Genomic DNA, 21,015 nt, shown 5'->3' with positions numbered 1-21,015 from the left:
AAACGCGCTTCCAGATCCCGCCTCTCCGACGGAATAGCGAATCAGAAGGCGAATATTTAAAAGGAATCCCCTCTTCTGTTCTCTCTCGCCCTATTGGGGGTGGGCTGGGGGAGTGTCTTCAGTAGTTCTCCTTCCGGTGATAAATCCGGGATTTCCGGTCAGCCAAGATGGCGGCGCCCGGAGGCGGCGAGATGGTGTGGAACCGGTGGGATGTCCCTTGGCCTGCTTGCAATTCCGCCGAAGTCGTGCCGGCTGAACATGCTTCAGGTTAGCGGAGAGCTTTCAACGTGAACGAGGCTCTCTAGCTAAAGCGGAATGTCTTTGCATTTCGCGTTAAATTTGAGTGCTAGATAAGCACGCTTGCTGCGGAAGTTTCTGCCTTGTCTTTTTTTTTTTTTTTTTTTTGAAAATGTAGTTTAATTAACAGACTTTTGGGTGGTGGGACTAAATTATTATCTAGCAGATTTGAGCTTGAGCCAACATAAAATATAAATGTGATTGTAAAAAAATGCCTCATTCCGCTAATAAAAATTTACATTTTTTGCGTATATAGGATTGTAATTTACTTCTAACTGATTTTAGTGGACGTATCTATGTTTAACTGATGATTTAATACTCTTAGGTTTTTCAAACTGTCGATTAATATGGGGTTAATTGATTAAACTGGAGTTAACTTGAGGAACGAAACACTCGTGAATATGCACAACTGAGAACAAAAACACTTAAGCCTATTCGTACTGCATGAAGTCACCTTTTGGTGAAACCATTCATTGTAACGCAAACCCAGAAAATTGGGTTCATTGAATGAACCATCATGGCTTAATTAAACATGCATAAATGTGCCATGCAAAAAAACACTTATATATACAGCAAGTATCTGGAATTTCATGCCAGGAAGTAAGCAAAGTAGCTGAATGATACAAGATCCTGGACAGAATTCAAATGAATTTCTGGAAGGAAAAAATTCCTTAGTGCAGAAAGTAGATTCATAACACTATAGCTTCTTTGCTAATCTGCTGCAGACAAATAACTCTGGGTTTCCCACACTATCAAGTGTAGCTCTCTTGAAGAGACAGAATATGCAGGGGAGATGGAAAGAACTTTTTAGTTGTACAATGTTACAATCAATCTGCTTTTCCCAAAGTTTTATTTTATTTCATTGTTTATTTGTACTTCATTGATTTTTTTAGGGGATGTACATTACATTTATACTAAAGAGGTGTGGCAAAAAAGTTAAGGAACCCCTGAACTAACTGATACTGGAATTTGAGATCCACTTCCTTTATTACTGGTTTATTGAGTGAATTTTTGCAGCTTCCTATTGATGCCTATGTTTATATTTTCTAGTGAGATGCCTTTCGGCTGTTCTGAAGAGGTGTGGATCTATTGACAGCATGTTAAAGTGCAAAGTGCTGGTTGCAGAACAGAGACTTCTGCATTCAATCATTTATAATTACCATTATCAGATGATTCATCAAAAGACATATGGGAGTCTTAAACAGGTTGGTGACCTTTTTGGAAATCTTGATTAAATCTTCAAGGCCTTCCATAATAAAAAAAAATGCTGAATTTGCCCATTATCATCTTTAGTAGAGGAATTCTTTAAGGAGGAACAATAAATAAATAAATGCCAAAAGTAAGACTAAAAAAGATCTAGCTAGCTATAGCCCAACACGTAGAAGCTTATATTTTTGCCATGGGAGTTATTATGTAATACTGACTATAAGGATTTTGCATCTACTATATTTATTTTATTTTGAATCTGTAAATCATTTCAACTGAATAGAATGCATTGGTTCTGCAGAAAGTTTGTTTGCTTAATTTTGGGATATGTAGAGATTGTTTCTGTTCACTTATACTATACTGAAATTTAATTTTGAATAAGTTAGTGCTCGCAAGTATATATGCTAGAGATATTATAGTGCATGTGAAGAATCTGGTTCTTAATACGAGTTATGAAAAAACATATCTAGAGCTAAGCATATTTATTGGAAATAAGAATGCAGTTTGCTTGCTTTTTAATATAGGCCAGTAAGCAACATTTTTTACCTTCATAATTTCAGGTAGAACAATGCTTGAAACGTTTAAATTTAATGAATCTGGAAAAGTCGATTCAAAAAATTGCTCAGATGGACCTCATGTAAGTAGTTTGTTAACATGTCCATGTTTTTATAGTTTTATTAATACAGATTGTCCTTGAAATATGACTGTAATGGGCACGTGTCACAATGGTTGTTAAGCAAAACAACCTCACTTAACCTTACCCCATACTCTTTCTGATGCAACCATTAAATGAAAATGAGAATTGTTAAATAGAGCAAAGGATGCCTTGGGTGAGGGAGATGCTGGGTGGCCTTTTCAAGTTGTCTGCCCTAAGCCAAGGCTACTTCCACCCCCTGAGGCACCACATGCTACACTTCTCTCTGGGGTCCTTGAAGTCCTTCAGCTTCCTTTCCACCCAGAAAGCAAAAGACAACAAACTGTAAGGATTTTGCAAACCTCCAACTGCCTTTCCTTCCAGCAAGCAAGGGGAAGTCAGTCTATCCAGAGTTTGCAAATTCTAGCAAGCAAGGGAAGGCCAGCAGCTTCACAGAATACAAACATCACACCCATTTGGAATTCCTTGAAACAGTCACAGCTCTTCCTGACACAGGTAGTTCTCAACTTACAACCTTTTGTTTAGTGACCGAAGTTACAACAGCACTGAAAAAAGTGACTGATGACCATTTTTCACACATTATTGCAGTATCCGCATGGCCATGTGATCAAAATTCAGGCGCTTGGCAGCTGCTTCATATTTATGATGGTTGCCATGTCCTGGGAACATGTGATCACCTTTTACGGTCTTCTGATAAGCAAAGTCAACAACCATGTTACTAACTTAACTGTAGTTTACTTAATAACAGTGGCAAGAAAGATTGTAAAATGGGGCAAAACTCACTTAACTGTTTCACTTAGCAACAGAAATTAGGGGCTCAATTGTGGTTGTAAGTTGAAGACTCCTTGTACAGTGTGGCTACCATCTGCAGCTACCATGTGATCTAGAAACAGTTCATTTGATTTAAGGAGTTGCAGACAGGTGGTATTGCATAGTCTGTGTCATTAACATTAGTTACCATATCAGCTTGTGACAAAGCAGCAGAGAGTAGCATTCAAGCGCATATACATTTTTTTCTCTATTTATTTTAAATAGAAAACAGAGATCTGAAAATTCTGCGGAGTCCTTGGTCCCCAGCCAGCCTGTAATAGAAGTTGTTTTGGTGAAGATACTGGGTAGTTGCAAGCTTATACTACGTTTACTCGAATGTTTTTGTACGACATTTAGGTATCCTTCCAAAAATATATTTTTATAGTGGTTATTATCCTGTTCATTACTGGCTGTGGTGCATAATTTTTCTGGTCTTAGGTTTTTGCAGTTCTCTAGCATCGTAATATAGTATAAATGACTTTGATTTTTATTGAATTAAAAATGTAAATAACAAAAAAGTAAACGTGTTTTACTATTAACTGTCTTAGGACTGAGTTCACTGAGTTGAGTAACTGTAAAATAGACATTTATCTTGGATTTCTAACTTTTGGGAAAATATTATCCAGCCTTAACCAACTTGTTTCTCAGTTTAATTGTTAAACATCTGTGTTTGGAAGAGTATGTATTGTTCAACACTTTGATTCTGGGGTTGCTGAGTCGGTTATGGTATGTACATCTCTTAAACATTTTTATTGTTTCATTTCTAGTTATTCATTTACATGTTTATAACAAAGATTTTGCTTACCAATTAGATGGGGGGGCATACCAATGAGTATTGTACCATACTGCAATTTATAAAGTTCTAACTGCATTTATTGCTATGGTGGACCCAGGAAAAGTGGTGGGTGAAGGAGATTAAATGGTATCTTTAGAAACTCTGAAACTTTGTTTCAGCTGGAATGGGAAAAAGGAACATATTTTTTGTTATAAACATTTATTTATTTTTCCCTAGTTGGTTTTGAGTGGAAGACACTTAAATAAGGCAGGTGGAGTTAGTGTAGACATGGTTGTGGGCACTGTTTATGTGTAACAGGTTTTATATGCAGATCCAGATCCCTTTTCTCCAATTTGGGATCTTCCTTCTATGCAAAACAATGTCTGGTGGTATACCTTAATTTCAATAAACTTTTAGCGGTATAGAGATGGCTTTGAGGCATATGTACTGCCCAACCACTGGAATTCATTTTTTTCTAAAAATAGTCTTTCTCACTGTGTTAGAATTGCTCCATTATCTGGTAACTGGATCTCCTTTGTTTCAGATAAATAAAATAGCCAGACATTCTGACCAAAGTAGATAACTCACTTTTCTATCCATCTACCTTTCTTTGCTTTTGATTAGTGAACATGAATTCTGCTTCATGTGTGCATATGTTTTGTCTTTTTAAGTAAGGCTCATAGCATTACAGATCCTTACACTAGTAAATAGCACTTTCAAAAATCCTGGGATACTGCTCTAATATTTAAAAGCTACTCACCCCTTCTAGGTGACAAACCTCTTTGACTTTTTCTTCAGGATTATTGTTAATTTTATTGCCAAAGTTCATTGTGAGTCAATACTGGTTAATTCATACTGAATTGGAGAGCTTAGTGAAAATGAGAAGCAAGTATGGAATTATGTTAGCCAATATCAAGTGTTACATCTCTTTGTGTTTTTCCTTTATTCTAGGATTCTTTATAGAGCTATATTAAAAAAACTTAGTATGTTATATAAGGATCTCTTTGAATTGCTTCAAGAAGTAGCAAAAATGCACCAAAGGCCATATATTAAAGGATTTGTCTTTCCTTCTGAAATAAACGTTTTTCTGAAAACCAGTTATTTAGAGATTAAGAAGAAAATGCCTAAAACATTTATAGAAAAGAAAACTGGCACTGGATGGATAAAAATATTGCTTTCGGAACATAAGACTATATCCCAGTCTCAGAATCTGAATGTAGCTCTTCCTGCAACAGTCAGGAAAAAAAAGAAAAATATTTCTGATATTGGAGAACCAGTTTTGATCAACAGACCTAATCAAGGTAATGGCTGCTTAATTTACTTGAATATTAGGAACAGTCACACTCATGCTTATATTATAGCATAATATACATTTTTATGGTTTTATAACTTGTATTGAATTGGAAGATCTGTGTTGATTATCTTTTCTCTTAATAGTGGAGAATGCCTGAAAATAAGATGAACGAAAGGTGGGGAGGGATAAAAATTGCAGATGCTTAGATGTTTCTTTGGAACTGGACTATTAAATATCTACCGGTGGGAATTCAGGATATCCATTCAGGAATTCAGTGAAGATTACACTATCTAATGTACAAAATAATTTATTAAATTTGCATGTTGTGCCATTCCCCAAACTGCCCCAGCCTAAAATTAAAAAATTGCAATAAAAGTATTAAAAGATGGCATGCATGATGGATAAGATAGAATGAAGAGAGGGCTCTCATTGACCCTCTCCAAGGCCTGGGTGAAAAGTCAGTTTTGCTTTTGTGAAAAACAGCACATTAGCGGAAATCCGAATCATCAGAGGAACCTCATTCTAGAGGGAAGGTGCTACTACAGAAAAGGCATGTTTTGGGGATCTCACTATATATTGGCAAGGAAAGGAACCTGGAGCACGCTCATCTTGAAAGATCAAAGTGGCCTGGCTGATATTGTAGCAGATTCCCTGATTTAAACCTATTGTTGTTCAAGATTATTTACCTGCTTTTAGTTTTATCTCTGTGTCTTTTCTTTTAGATCTTGCAGAGAAGTTGGAGTTTGATCTGAAGACATTATGCAAATATCCGAATCCTGTGTCACAGGAGGTTTGTTCCATTCTGTTCTTGTATGCTCTAGGCTTGTAATTTTTATTTATATTTGATAGCCAGTTTGATATAGTAAAAACATCAGACTAGAATTAGGAAGTCATGAGTTCAATCTTATCTTAGGCAAAAAGCCAGCTGGGTGGCCTTGGGCCAAACACTTTCTCTCAGCACAGGGAAGGAGGCAATGGCAAACCACTTCTGAAAACCTTGACAAGAAAACTGGGGACTTGTCCAGACTGTCTCCAAGAATCAGACATGACTGAATGGAAGGAAAAACAATTTTACCCCACATTTATTTTGGATCAGCTAAAGGCAATGTACGTAATTAATGCGCCTGTCTCCTTTTTTATCCATAACAACCCTATAGAAAAAATATCTGGCCCATAATCATCCACCTGTATGTCTAGTTTAACGAAGAGAAGGACAAGGGGGGACATGATAGCAGTATTCCAATATCTCAGGGGCTGCCATAAAGAAGAGGGAATTAAGCTATTTTCCAAAGCACCTGAAGGCAGGACAAGAAGCAATGGGTGGAAACTAATCAAGGAGAGAAGCAACCTAGAACTAAGGAGAAACTTCCTGACAGTGAGAACAATTAATCAGTGGAACAGCTTGCCTCCAGAAGCAGTAAATGCTCCAACACTGGAAGTTTTTAAGAAGAGACTGGACAGCCACTTGTCCGAAATGGTGTAGGGTTTCCTGCCCGAGCAGGGGGTTGGACTAGATGACCTCCAAGATCCCTTCCAACTTTACTAATATGAACATATGAACCTGGCACAGTCTCTATTGTTTTTCTTTAAATGTCATAACTACTATTTGTGCTTTGTAATTTCTTATGTATGTGAATAAAAACATTCATCTATCTTATCTCCTTTGTAAATAGATTTTAGTGATTTAATTAGGTTTGTGTAATGGAAATTTATTCCATTGAATGTGGATTTATAGCATCTCAAGAATATTTTGGGATAGTTGATGATAGCTTGATGGTCAGAAAAGAACTTTCATTTGGAAAGTTTCATTTTAATTGCTGTCTCATTCTTGTTTGGTGTCTTTAGAACTTGTGAAAACTTTGAAGGAATCTACTCTTAATTAAAATAAGCAGCACTAATCAATTGTTTAATTTGGTCCTAGACAATTTCATAAGTTAATCAGATGTTCTGTAGAATTTTCTTGGTCACGAGAAATAGCGCTGATTTTTTTTTAATACGAAGAAGAAATAACATTTCACAGTTATCCTGGAAATTACTTTGATATGCATTTTGGAGGCCATTCAAAAAGCAAATTTTGAAGACCCCAATGAGACATTTCTTCATGGTTAACATTTGTCTTCATGCAAACTCTAAACCGTTTAAAGTGGTTAAAACTATCATCTGTTTAATTTTTCAATTTGTATGTACTTTTTAGCCAAAGATGCTATATGTTAAAGTTTATTCTAAGTCTTAGCTTTTTAATTAGTGTTTTACAATGTTAATTGTTTACTACTTTATTTCAGAATTCTAAATTCAGTAATATGCTTCCTGTGTCAAAGAAAATCGCACCTATTTCTTCTAAAGTCCTGAGATCTCAGCATCTTCACTTTTTTGTGTCCAAGTTTAAAGAAGTGCAGTCCTTTGAAGAACTATCTCAAACCCTGAAAGCAACAATTATCTGGTGTAAAAACAGTAAATTTAGATCAGGGGCTTTCTTTTTAGGAATGAAGCTTTTAAAAAGCAAGAGGCTGCAGCATGTGGAAGCCCAAGGTTGCAGGTGTGCAGATTGTTTGTCCTAGTCTTTCCATACCTTCTAAATAGGCTCTGTGTAATCCTGAAATATAAGTGGTCCTTGTTTAGCAACCACTCATTCAGCAATTGTTCAAAGTTACAGTGGTACCTAATGAGGGGGACTTAGCACCAGTCCTGTTGTGGCTATCGTAGCATCCCCATGGTCACATGATCAAGATTCAGGCATATGGCAACTAGCTCTCAATTACAAGACTGTGGGTCACGTATTGACATTTGCAACCTCCCCTACAAGCAAAGTCAAATATGGCAGAGGTTGCAACTTGCTCCTGCTGCCCTTTCTTCAGGGGAGACCCTCAGCAGTATGGGGGTCTTATATCCATACTGATACAGTGCTTGCCTAATCACCCACTTGCCTATACTTCCTATACTGCCTGCAGCATCTGCCCTCCCATGCTCCATAGCCCCCATCCACCTGGGCATAATCTGATGCCTACCAGCAGCGTCTGCCTATAGCTCTCACCTAACACTCTGCTTGTCTCAGACATGTTTCACCAGGTGTTTTTGAATCCATGACTTCCCATATCATAATTCAGAGAAATGGAAAGTTTGAAAATCTGTTTAGAGAACTATAGATTCTCCAGTCCCCAGACGGATCTAAAAGTATTTGATTTAAATTTTATAATACAGAAATGATGAAACTTCTTTTTCAGTGCATATTAATAAAATTAAACTGCATGAATAGTGTTGGGAACCTGCATCTGCATTCATAGCATTAAGCTTCTGTAATCTGTTTCAGATTTTGATTAGTGGGTAAAACTCTTCCAAGCTCACTAGAATTTTGTCATGTGAAAAAACTGGAATAAGAAAAATAAATGACACTTGGTTTTACAGACTGTTACAGACCTTGCTCTTTGCTGCTTTAATTGCTAATCTTTTTTCTCTTTTACAGATTGCAGCGGAAACTTAAATGTGTTAAAGCCACTATCTGTAAATATCTTACACTCCAAAGTTGCAGAGAGAGACCCATGCAACTTCTTAGAGGAAGTCCTCGACGAAGTAGTAGACTCTCACGGAAGCAGAGCTGTGTTTCACAGACTACTTCTATACATAGAGGGGGTCCTGTCTTCAAGGGAACTGTATCTCCTTTCCTCAATCAGTGTTTTCTATTTCGGACTTTGGACTCCAGTGGTACAAAGATTTTTGAGGAAAGTATCCATGATGGCATTTCTGTCCCTGCAGTGTTGGAAAATCGCCCTACCCATATACAGAAAGAAGCCACTGATCAGAAATATGACATTGATGATATTTTTAAAGTTCTAGGTCTCTAGCGCTACTTTTTGTTAAGTAATAAAAGTGATGTTCAGTTGAATTGTTATTTCTATTTCATTATAGCAAATGCAGACAGCTGTTCTCAGGTTTTGAGGTTTCCTTAAAGTTGTTATTACATAAGTCTTTATTGATTAGCCCAATCCACATTTGTCTTATACAATTTACTAAGGAATTTTTTTTCTTTTTCCCTGGAGAATTTAACCCATTAACATTTAATGATAGAATTGCTAATGCTTCTTGAAAACCTCTACTTATACTTAGGGTTTGTTGCCCTCGTTTGTCTAATTTCTTTGTAATCCTTGTGTCTACCATCATTGTCTTTTCCAATGTCCACATTCTCTCTTTCCCCATTTTCTTTTTTCTTGATTTGGGATTCCCCTCTATTTGATGACTGTTCTCGTAGTTCTCCTTCTTCCCTTCTTTCTCTTTCTTCCGATTCAACCTCACTATCAAAAAAATTTCTGTAAAACTCTTCTACTTTGTCCACCGTGTCCAATGTCAACCTCCTTTCTCCCCAAGATACCAAGATAATCCCTTCCGGAGTCAACCACCAAAAATTTACGTTTTTTCTTGTTAGTTTTGCTGTAAACATTTGGTAGGGTCGCCTTAGGTCTCTTACCCTTTTCGGGATTTGTTTGAGCACCACAAGCTGTCTTCCTCGTATCTCTAGTGGATCTTCTCTAGTCCTATGGAAAATCTCATCACGAGTTGATTTTTTAATGAATCTAATATGCACTTCTCTAGGTAGATTATGGCTACGTGCATAATTCGTGTGGATTCTATAGATTTCATCCATTTCCTTAATCATTTCTTCCTTCTCAGTTCCTAAAGCTCCTGCCACTAGCTTCACCATCATCTCCAGAAGATCCTCATTCTTTCCTTCCCACACATTCTGAAATCGTAAAAAATGGGTAGTATTGTCTATTTCCAATTGGATTATTGTCTGTTCGAGGTCTCTATTAGCTTGAATTAGTCTTTCTTCCATCTCCTCCACTTTTCTTTCTTCCCTTCCCATTCTGTCTTCCATCTTCTGTAGTTTTTGTTCACTTTTTAAAATTTGTTGCTGGAGGCATTCAAATTTATCATCCATCGATCTCATCTTTTCTTTCATTTCTCCCGTGTCGTTCGTTCCTTCTATCTCTCGTTTCAAATCCTCATGGTTCTTTAACATAACCTCCTGCATTGTTTGTAACATCTGATCCTTAAATGAGTTTGATCTCTCTATAAAAATCCTTCCATAGATCTTTGCCCTGCTGGGCTTAGTTCCATTGTTGTAGTTTGGATTCCTTGCCTCTTTCCTGCACCAATGTTTGTCAAGTTTGGGATACTTGTCATTTTTAATACTGCTTTAAATTGACCTCTACTTCCTTATATTTTTCTTAATATCCTCCAGCACCCTTCAACTATCACTCTCTCAACTAGCTCTTATATATTCTTTACCTTCCTTTCTTAATCTTTCCTACCCCAACTACAGGTTGCAAACCTTCCTTTTAGTCAACAATTACTTAATAACAAATCTATAATTAAATCCCTTAATGATATCAATAATTGGTGCAGTAGGTGGTGAAATTAATAAACTAGTAATCTAAGGCTTGCATAACAAGAACAGTAATAATTAAAAAGATGATTTCCTTTTGAAAAAAGTTCCATTACAACTATTCCATTAAATTTCCCGCATCCAAAATTACTCCTTGAGTTTCCTCGATTTATAAGTCAGTTATTAGCAGGCCATCCAAAATAGGTCTTGTTTCTCTTTAAATTTCCTCTTCTTACTTAAATTGTCACCAGTTTTTCCCTTGGCCAGTAAGTGTCTCTTGCTCCGTATTATCCTAGTTAACAGTCAATCTTGCTTCAACATGTCTGCGTTCTCCGATTAGTCAGCACTTTCACTCCCGAATTAAATTATCAGCAATAATAGTAGATTTCTTCTTCCTCTTTTCCCTCACTCCGCCAGTGAAAATTTAACGCGCTGAAATGGTCTCTTCTTTGCCCCCACTTACTATTTGCCACTTTGCTATGGAGGAAATTTCCTCCTTCCTTAGGCCTCCTTCTGACTCTTCCCTCTTTGCAATCCCCCGAGAAGATCTTCACCCCGGGTCATTCAGAGGGTTGCCAGGATCATTTTGCCCAGGTCCATCTCTCTGTTGTCCAGCTGCCTGTTCTCTCTTCACGGCCACTATTATGGGCCGCCTTTCTTCCCCTGCTCGACTTTTCCGAGGCTTTCCTGCTGTCCGCACTCTCAACTGCTGCTGTGAGCTGCGCTGCAGGGCGCCTCTTTTTTCCGATTCCCCTCCAAGGAATCTGGGACTCCAAAGAATCCGCCAATCGGATGGAAAAGGCTATGTATTCGACTCTCATAGATGGAGAGCTGTTCCGCACAGTCTTCCCTCTAGACAGCTGGCGCTGCCCCTCCTAATTGCCACTTACGTTTCTGATGATGTCTTCCAAACACCGTTATTTTTTATTTGGATTTACTAATGATTAGGGAGTTATCCTGACAATAAGAGCTGAATCTTCTTAATAGCCTACGTAATCCTACTTGTGAATATAATAAAATCATATCATCAGCATAAAGCAAGCTGTTACAGTAAGTATTTAGGATCATCAGCATGTGTAGCAGGGGATCCTTCATTAACCCTGGCAAGTCATAGATATATAAACTAAATAACAATGGGGCCAGGATACACCCTTGCTTTATCCCTTTATTTGTGTGAATCCTGTTAGAGCCCCATTAACCCCATACCGCACCCTCAAACAGGTACTTGTGTAAAGGGCTTTAATCAAAGCCAGGAGTCTAGGTTCTATTTTAAGAGATGTGATTTTACTCCATAGTACTCCTCAGTTTACCTTATCAAATGCTGCTGTAAGGTTTATGAAAGCAGCAAACAGGTCTCCTCTTATAGGCATATTTGACAATTAGATGGTTCAAGACAAAGCAGTTATCAATAGTAGATCGGCTTTGTCTAAAACCTGCTTGTTCTTCTGATATTGTTTTCCTCTACCCAGATTTCAATTCTGTTCAAAAGATACCTAGCATATATTTTTGCTGCAATATCAATCAGGCTAATGGGCCCATAATTACTAGGGTCCTTTTTATTCCCTTTTTTATATATGGGGACAACTATTGCTATCTTCCACCCATCTGGTATATGGCAGGTGTTATTTATGTGTGTTAAAAGACCTGCCAATATAGGACCCCACCAACTGGGAAATTTCTTGAATAATTCAGCTGGTAAAAAATCCTCACCTGGGGCTTGCTCTTTTAAGCTTTTAATAATGGATTGTATCTCCTTTTCTGAGACTGGTGGCCAAAGAGGTGGGGGGGGGGGTTTCTAGGGTTTACTAAATCACTGTTTAAAGACAGTTTCTCTACCGGTTCTGTGGAAGCAAACAAACACTGATAATAATTCTCCCAGTCCTCAGCAGAGATTGATATGTCAAATGCAAATCTCCATTCCTTCAGGACACCTGCTACCGAGTACCAAGATATTACTGAGTTATGACTTCTGGCAGCCAACTCGAGTTCTGACTAGATTGAAATGGTAAAACTTTTTCTTTAATGTTATAGTTTTTTTATATTCCCTTGTGTGCAACATCTTAGCTTGTATATGAGCAGGAGGATTCTCTGGGCGAGCCTCATGGCTACCTTCAATTTCTTTTTCAGTCGCTGGCATTCGGGACCAAACCAGCAGGGTCTATCCACTCAGGCTCCTTTTTTTTTTTTTTCAAACAATTTTATTGGTTTTTTTATTTTTGCACCAAGAAGCTTAAGAACCAATGTGGAGATAGGGTAATCAGTTGAATACAATAACATCATAAATATACAGCTCAAATAATACTTCTTAAAATTTCCCTCTCTATCAATTAACATAATATAGTCAAATTAATACATTCCTAAATAAAATTCATTCGTTAATACATTCCTAAATAAAAATTCCATTAATCAATAAAAGTTATCAGCAACCCATTACCTATGTAAATCAAAATCCTGTTTTCAGCTATTATTAATTTCCAGATACCATATCCAACTTAGCCTTAAACAGACATATTATTTACCATTTGGATGTCCCTAACTTAACTCTTATTTAAACATATTATTTCCATCATTACATTCTTACATTTCTTAACTATATTCTGTTTCTTATTCAATAATTCTTCATTTGTTAATTTCATCTCTTCCATCATTGCAATCTTTTTCTCATTATACCTCCACAAATTAATTATCATGCCTAATAATAAAAACATAAGAAAATAGAAAAAATAGTAAGAAAGGACAGAAACAGACCAAGAGGAAGAAAGAGAAAAGAAGGAAGATCTATTATTCCAAAGAGTGAATTCTTACTATATTTCAATACTAAATTCTAAATTTTATCCTAATAACATCTCTTAAAAATCCAAATCAATCCGCATCTCTATGAAGCCTTTGCAACCCATAACTTTAATCTTAAATTCCATATTTATATCTTATTCTAGCTTTCTTTCTATTCCAAACAGGTTTCCTTAAAGACTCTAGATATGCAAATAAGTTTCCCTTCATCTCTAGCCGGAATACGTAAACCAAAGGAAAGTCTCCCATTGTCCATTTTAATAGGCTAGTAACAAAGTTACTATGTAACATCCAAAATCAATATTGATAATATACACAACCTGGAGAGCCCAATAACCAGGCTGGATTGAGCTGAAGTCCATTCCTCCCAATTCAGACCAAGTTGTTGAAAAGCAAGTTGTAATTGTTGGTGGACTGATTTGAATCATCCCTCAATTATTTATTTTTACAGCAATGTTTTATATCTGTAGAAGTGTTGTCACAGATCATCTGAAACTTAAGTTGGAGCACTGCCAAACAAATGCTGCTAAGAGTACTTGAGTAACAGTGTCCTCAAATAATTCATTGGGGTGAATGGTGGGGACAATGGAGGGAAAGAGCACCAAAGAGATAAAGTGGAGTGCCTTCAGAGCTATAGCAAATACCTGGAACCAAAAGATCACTTCACAATATTAGATGGTTGCAGGAACTATCCATGTTTAAATATCAATAAGAATCTGGCTGTGAATTATATTTGGTATTCTGATGGCCAGTCCTAGTATGGGGCAACTTAGAGATGTCCCAGGTAATGTTTTATCTCAGAAAGAAAAAAAACCTTATTTCTTGAAGAAGGGGGAAAACATGCACTATGTATGACATGTTTATCTTTTCTATAACGGCACAAGACTAGCCACTGATAAGGAACAAATTCACAGAATATTTAAAAAATTGTTCTATGCAGTTTAAATTTACAAAATTAATTTTGAACCAATAGTTATAACCTATCAAAGCTACAACAGGAAAGATTCAGACTTACAAAAAAGAAACTGAAAAATCACCACTAAAAGCCGTGAGACTAAACTGCATATGTTTATATTTTTTATAGTACAAGACTATCATTCCAATACCAAGATTTATTTATTGGTACTTCCTTCTCTAATAGTACAGTAAAACAGGGTTTCTGTTTATTACTGTCTTGTTTGTTTTATTATTTGCCTAGAGTTACTTGGACTATTGAAGTGCCTTATAAATTGAATAAATATCTATAATTTGTTAATAACTTTTTTCATATCCATCTCATTTTCTTACATACATGCAGAATGTAACTTCAATTGATAACAAAGAACACAAATACATTTTATTAATTTAGTATCAAATGGTTCAGCTAATTTACTGCTCAATTCTTCAAAACATTTTCTGAAGTAAATGTGGTATAATTCCTCTCTATAAATTGCTCTAGTGAGTCTCTACTCCTCTCTGCTACTTTTGCTGATTTTGTAGTGGTTGCTGTTGTAATATTGTAATCCAAAGTGAAAGTCTTTCAATTGCAAGGGAAAAGAGTAAAAAGTCCACTCCCCCCCCCTTGTTTTGTCTTTCCATGCCCTTAATACTTTAATCTTAGATGGCACTCCCATAGTTAAAGTCAGCATCATCATCTGGCTCATATTTTTTCATTGTATAAAATTCACCAATAATCTGCACTTTTTAGTGGCAATATATATATATAATTCCCATAAAGGTCCAGCTCATTTGTCTATTTTAATTCCAAGTTTTTTCAAAAGCACTTTCACTGAAAAATCTTTTAAAGCTTTAAAACCTTTAATCTGTTTTAAACTCTCTTATAGCCACTCTTTGTTAAGGTTTTTGCCAAAAGTTTTTAAATCTTTGATTTTTTTCATTTTAATACAGAAAAATGTTCATGCAACAAGTGGAATTCTCTTATCCGATCACTCACAAAATCTCTTTAGCTATAAATTATATCCAAAAGCATTTAAGAAATTAGGCTTGTGCAAATCTTTTGTCCATATGAACTGCATTACAGCTGTGGACGTAGCTAACTTCCAGCTGCTCAACTCACAGGCTGATTACAAAAATCTCATTTCCTGCATTTTACTCACAAGGAATAGCTGTCCAGAATGTAACTGGGTGCACACAATCTCTCCTTTTTATGGAAAGACTGCGCTGGAATTTACTGTCTGGCCACCATGGTTGCTGCAATGCTATCTCCACTCTTTTAGAGAGATTTAATCTGCCATAAGTGTTCACCAAAAGTCCATTTTCTTGCATTTTCTTATGTTAAGTTCCTATCCACATGGACTCAACCTTGATGGCTCAGCAACTATTACTGACATAATGCATAAATGTATAGTTTTATTTTAATCCTTTTCATTTAATCCTGTCAGATTACCTCAGTCAAAATAAGCTGTGTTCCTGCTTGCTAATATTTGTACTCTGCTGTGAAAGAGGTTATCTTTTAGTTTTACAACACTAAATGAAGCATGGAGAAAAAGATCAATTTAGAAGTATTGAGATTTATGAGCATATTTTTTAAATCTAAGTTTGATAGGAAGGACAGAGGTAAAAGATAATAGCTATGTGGCCCTTAGAAATGTTTAGTAACACTTGAAAAAAATGAGTTAAATAAGAATATAAACCTAGAATTATGACACTCAAATGGTTGCAGTCTAAAAAATTCAAGATATAATAGGGAATAATGTCCAAGAATATTTTAGCATTTTAAAGAGAAGCAGCATAATACAAAGAATATCTTAAAACAGTCCACAATTTAAATTTTCAATGGGCAGCAGTGTTCTGAATTATTTTTCACAGAGCTTCCTTTTATAGAAAGGGTGAATCAAAAAAATGAGATGAGCTCAAAAAAGGCCTCAAGAGCCATAGTTCGCTTCATCAAATGCTTTTCGAGCCCGTTTTAATTCTTCATTCATTGTTAACAAGTCCTTCACACGAGCAAATTTTCGTGGGTCTTTACGAATCAAGAAGACAATATCTTCAACCTGTACTCGACCTTGTCGTCCAATTGACATTGCTTTGTGGGTCTATTATGCAAAAAGAAAATCCATTTCAATTAAAACAAATTAACAAATTCTACAATGCTTACCTAGTTGCGCACAGTATTTAGACAACATACTTGGCTTATGAAAAAGAAACTGGAAACTGATTATCTACTGACTTTGTGGCTGAAGGGAGATTAAAACCGTGATATTTCTGCTTTTAGTCCAACACTTTAATCACTACACACTACTTGGTTCATTAATAGTCTGAGAACGAGTTTGGTACACTGATTAAGGTATTAGCCCAGAAAACAGAATACTGAGTTCTAGTTCTTCCTTAGAAATGAAATCCAGCTGGGAGACTTTCAGCCAGTCAGTCTCAACCCAACCCACCTCATAAGACTATTATAGGAAAAATAGGAGTTTGAGTTTTTTGCTTTGAGTTATTTATAAAGTAATAAAAGGGGGAGGGGGTAAAAATTTAAAACAAATTGTTACTGGAAATTTACTGGGTCATAATAGCTTTTATATGTGTCTCAACTCAGTTTACATAAAACAGAACTGCAAGGAAACAAAAGCCTAAATATTGCAGCTATTGCATCAAATGTCTAATAAGTACTAACATATTATAAGAACCTACCATTTCTGTGATGAATTCTATGACTAGATCCTCAAGAATATCCACAGACTCTGTGTAAGGATTCTGATCATCTCCAAATCCATACATCATACATCTCACTGGAATTAAAGCAAAAGTCATTTGCAGGAGGGCACTGAATGCAGCAGCTTGGAAGACTTACGGTCTATATAATTATTTACATTCTTTTAAATTCTCCAATCGAGCAAATTGTAATGGTATTTTTAAATAAATATACTGGGGAAAGTGTAGTTCAAACTTGTAAGGGAAAACAATGCTGAAACTTTAATATCAGTATTTGAAAGATCATTTTAATAGAACATGTTGAAGGAGGAACATTCTGAGAAAAGCCCCTGCCACTTTAATGAATAAATTAGCCAACAAGTTCTAAAGTCCAATTTATGGTTCAGGAAATTATACCACTTACATTATAAGCTTTAGTACAACACTATTTTTTCATAGAAATGATATTTTACAATGAGAGGCTTGGAGAGGCTTACTGTTAAAAAAGTGGGCTGAAAAGCAGACTGCAACTTAGAACTGTCATGGAAGTATTAGCAAATGCAGCCTCCCAAAATACAAATATATTGAACTGTACTAAAAATCAAGTATTTCAAGTAGTTGATGCATAGTTGTTTTTCACTAACTCACTGACATCTTACATGACTTCATAAAATGTGAAACATTATTCAATGGATATTTCATTTGCTGTGCTACAAATTGTATCAAATGACACATGAGCAAATGTGAAGGATGTTAAGTATACTTAACCATCTCAATTTCTTTTTACTTAGTAATGCAGATTGATAGGATATAGATTCTAGACATAATCATTCAATAATTCACAGTAATACTGGCATTCAAAAAGTGTACCGCATAAATAAACCGATTCTTCAAAAGTGGAGGCTACAAAAGGATTAAGTTTCCTCACTATCTATGAGAACATAGAAAGCTGCCTTATAAAAAATTAGGTCATTAAAACTAATATCTCTATTTCTTATACTAACAGATGGCAGTTCTTTGGTATCTTCAGCATACAAATAATCTACTTTACTCTTACCTGTAGGCTGACATCTACTTACATTCTTTGGAGAACAACCGTTTCCTTTTTCCCTGTCCACCATCTGGCCCTCCTCCTGTTTCTTCAGTATCTTCTTCAAACTATAGATAATAAATGCAAAATTAGGATTATTAGGATGGTTAAAAGCAGAGAGACAGCAAAGGGTTTTAAAATATCTCTTGAAGTTGGAGGAAATAAACAATTTGTACAATATGAATAAACAATTCATACAATATGAAAATAAGTTTATTGTAAACAAATATGAAATTATGCTTACAGACATAAAAAACAACTTTCACACTGATCTCAGCTAGAATCTTGGGGTGCTATAAGCAAAGTTCATAAAAACATCTGAAAACATGGCAACTGAAAAAGGCATGTTACATATCATTTGAAGAATCTAAAATAAAACTTATTAACAGACTACAGTAATGCCTTTATGAAAATGTCTGAATACTATACAGTTCTGTCCACAGTACATTAAAATGATATTAAAAACCTAGAAGGGTAATCCAAATGATAACCAGACTAGAGTAACTCATTTCAGAGAAAGTTACGATAACTGAGAAAAAAGGCACTTTGAGCAAAAACAGAATACTATGGAAAAATGAATAGGAACAACTCTATATATTCATAATTCTTAGCACAGGAATGTGCAGCAATTTGGAATGAAAGAAGAAAAGGTGATTCTTAACCTGTGTTGGTACTTGTGTTGCACATATTGACAACTCCTCAAGCTGCATCTTGCTGTGCAACTCCAAGAAAAGATGCATATGATTTGACAAAATGTCAATAATAAAAGATGCAACATAACTGTCCATATTCCAAATCATTTGTTCCACTTTGAATACAGATGTTTACTCTAATATATTTCAGCATGTAAAGGTACTGATCTGTTTGAGCTACTCTAAAACTAATTAGAAAAAAATAGTAGTTTCTAAACAGTTGTTAAATATGCTGACTATATATATAGGAAACCTTATATAGCAGAAGCAGATTGCTAAAAACCAGTGAGGTGGGGATTGTGTTCCATTTTGTTAAAGTTTGTGACTTTGTCATAGACATCCAAAATATTTAACGCTCCAAGTGAGTGGTGGAGAAAGAGAAAATATAATTAAAAAAAATTTTTTTTGCAAAATCTATAAGCAAAGCAAGCTTTATTTATAGTATTTTTGCCCTTCACCAACTAATTTGAATCAAGGTTTAAATTTATAACCTCATTTATATGCCATGAATCTATAAGAATAAAAAAAATGTCCATAATCAAACACATACAGCTGTACCAAACCAAAGGGAAGTCCTGTGGAACAAATCTTATTGTGTATGCATTTTGAATGAGAGAGATTGTATGTTTGATATTAGTTTGCAAAGCATCATGCCACTATGAAATGTGATTCTTCTCAGATGTTCTGGATTATAACTTCCAACAATTATAGCCAGCATAGCCCATGGTTAGTAATGAAGGAAATGGTAAGCAGATGTAATGAAAGTACAAAAATAATAATAGAAGGAAGAATCTAAGGATTTGTAAGGCATACATTGCTGGCCCACACTTAGTACATGTTAATTCCACAATAAACTTCCTTAACAACCGTTTAACTGGGATGCTACAGGGCTCCTGCCTTTAGCAGAGGGTTGGACTAGAAGACCTCCAAGTTCCTTTCCAGTCATATGATTCTATGATCTATGAGATTACTGGGAATTGCCTTGTATTTACAGAAGGATTACATCAGAAAATGTAAAACCAAATTCAAGTTTATCTACCTGTAAATCTCATAATGCCCAGGGAATTTTAATTGCCAGTTTTGTTTGCATAAAATGAATCTAGATTGGAATCTTACATTCCGAAATCCAGTGAATAAAACATTTCATTTGGACTTATTTCAAGTGAATTATTTCACAGCATCTTATTACAGGTTTTTCCTGCTCATTTTTCAAAGTGATGCGCTGTCATCAACGAACAGGATCTAGATTTAATGCGAATAATAACCCAATAAACCCTGGATTAAAACTTCAGGCTTCTCCAACCGATGGCTACGACTGACTCCAGCATCCCCGGGGAATTTAGGGGAGGCGGGGGCGCCGCTTTCCTTTTCCGAAACCAGCAGCTGCCACTTCGGCCAGCATCCCAGTTGGTCCTTAATCACGGTTTACACCTTTTAGGCTACTCAACATCTTATGCTTCGGCTTCACTTACAGGTGGGTCCTCTTCTTCGTCGGCCATGTTACATCAGGAATTACCTCTTTCCAGTTACAAAATCAAAGACCGTTTCTGACTAACAACTCTTCCTCTCCGCTTCAATCCGGAAGGCTAACGTTCAACTGCGCATGCGCCTTTGGCAAATTAATATAATAGGCCTTCGGTTCCTCTTCCACCGGCTTCATTGGGCAAGTTACGCATGCGCAACCTTTAGAATGACCCGCATTCGAAGGTATTCTCCAGTGGCTTCCGCATCTGGTTGCAAGCATCTGCACGGACGCCGTAGAGCGGCCAACAGATACAGAAAACGCGCACTCGGGGCTGCCTGCCTTCTTGTAATTATCTGGATCTTTCCAGCCCTGATTTATAGCCCTAACGTTTAGGTACAAAGAGAAAAGTAACTTTGAAATATTAAACAATAAATGATAAATTAAGTCAGGTTTGCTGTTTTGATTTCTCTACCTAAGGTACCACTTTCCAGTGTTCATAAATACAACGCTATGTTTGGCTTAATAATGGAATGCTGTATACATCAAAACTGAGTTCATGTAATAACCCTATATAAATCAGAAGAAATTTGGCTTAATGTGTTATGTAAACAGCCACATTTTCTTATTTGCCATTTTCTGCCTTTTGCCAAAGTAGAAGCAGAAGCTTAAAAAATCAAAAGCTTGGATCAAAGCTTATTATTGTCTTTTATCAGGATAAACATCCTTTATGGTTTTATCTTCTAATATTGACATATTCAGGGAATACTGATCTCCTCCCTGATATTCCATTTCCAACTATTTTGAGTTTATGAAATTAACATATCAGAATATGCATTAAGATGCAACATACTGTGGAATTAATATTGTGAGTACATGTGTGGATGTATGCAGGGTAATGCATATTATCTCTATATTAATGTAAACATGAATTACT

At 35.9% G+C, this 21,015-nt stretch overlaps 2 protein-coding genes across 4 annotated transcripts; one reads left to right on the top strand and one right to left on the bottom strand.

Annotated features, from left to right (window-relative positions):
• Positions 1 to 77: 77 nt before the first annotated feature.
• On the top strand, positions 78 to 14,004 carry NEPRO (nucleolus and neural progenitor protein). Of its 2 annotated transcripts, none has more exons than XM_039327238.1 (9): positions 78 to 267; positions 1,348 to 1,502; positions 2,064 to 2,140; positions 3,194 to 3,325; positions 3,617 to 3,694; positions 4,842 to 5,044; positions 5,760 to 5,827; positions 7,320 to 7,573; positions 8,498 to 14,004. In XM_039327238.1, the coding sequence occupies exons 1-9, from the start codon at positions 168 to 170 to the stop codon at positions 8,874 to 8,876; spliced, it is 1,446 nt and encodes a 481-aa protein (XP_039183172.1). In that variant the 5' UTR covers positions 78 to 167; the 3' UTR covers positions 8,877 to 14,004. The 2 variants fall into 2 exon arrangements, with proteins under 2 accessions (XP_039183172.1, XP_039183171.1); XM_039327237.1 differs by having other exon boundaries at positions 83 to 267; positions 4,695 to 5,044.
• Positions 12,590 to 20,238, bottom strand: TAF13 (TATA-box binding protein associated factor 13). Of its 2 annotated transcripts, none has more exons than XM_039327240.1 (4): positions 20,089 to 20,238; positions 17,892 to 17,992; positions 16,835 to 16,932; positions 12,590 to 16,239 (listed from the first exon to the last, which is right to left on the bottom strand). In XM_039327240.1, exons 2-4 carry the CDS (start codon positions 17,953 to 17,955, stop codon positions 16,069 to 16,071), a joined length of 333 nt encoding a protein of 110 aa, XP_039183174.1. In that variant the 5' UTR covers positions 17,956 to 17,992; positions 20,089 to 20,238; the 3' UTR covers positions 12,590 to 16,068. The 2 variants fall into 2 exon arrangements, with proteins under 2 accessions (XP_039183174.1, XP_039183173.1); XM_039327239.1 differs by having other exon boundaries at positions 17,914 to 17,992.
• Positions 20,239 to 21,015: the final 777 nt, after the last annotated feature.

The sequence above is a fragment of the Crotalus tigris genome, unplaced genomic scaffold (assembly GCF_016545835.1).
Source record: "Crotalus tigris isolate CLP2741 ecotype Arizona unplaced genomic scaffold, ASM1654583v1 scf7180000024359.8030256, whole genome shotgun sequence".
NCBI lineage: Eukaryota > Metazoa > Chordata > Lepidosauria > Squamata > Viperidae > Crotalus > Crotalus tigris.
The sequence above is the reverse complement of the archived record's forward strand: the minus strand, read 5'-3'. Positions and strand labels throughout refer to the sequence as shown.

What these genes read in the sequence shown, in the direction of transcription:
- NEPRO (XM_039327237.1), top strand. Translation starts at nt 168, where the DNA reads ATGGCGGCGCCCGGAGGCGGCGAGATGGTGTGGAACCGGTGGGATGTC. An exon ending in GGGTTGCTGAGTCGGTTATG is followed by an intron (nt 3,695 to 4,694) that starts GTATGTACATCT and finishes CCTTTATTCTAG; the next exon opens with GATTCTTTATAGAGCTATAT. An exon ending in GTGGAAGCCCAAGGTTGCAG is followed by an intron (nt 7,574 to 8,497) that starts GTGTGCAGATTG and finishes TCTCTTTTACAG; the next exon opens with ATTGCAGCGGAAACTTAAAT.
- TAF13 (XM_039327239.1), bottom strand. Translation starts at nt 20,115, where the DNA reads ATGGCCGACGAAGAAGAGGACCCACCT. An exon ending in ACGGTTGTTCTCCAAAGAAT is followed by an intron (nt 16,933 to 17,913) that starts GTAAGTAGATGT and finishes CTTTAATTCCAG; the next exon opens with TGAGATGTATGATGTATGGA. An exon ending in TAGAATTCATCACAGAAATG is followed by an intron (nt 16,240 to 16,834) that starts GTAGGTTCTTAT and finishes TTTGCATAATAG; the next exon opens with ACCCACAAAGCAATGTCAAT.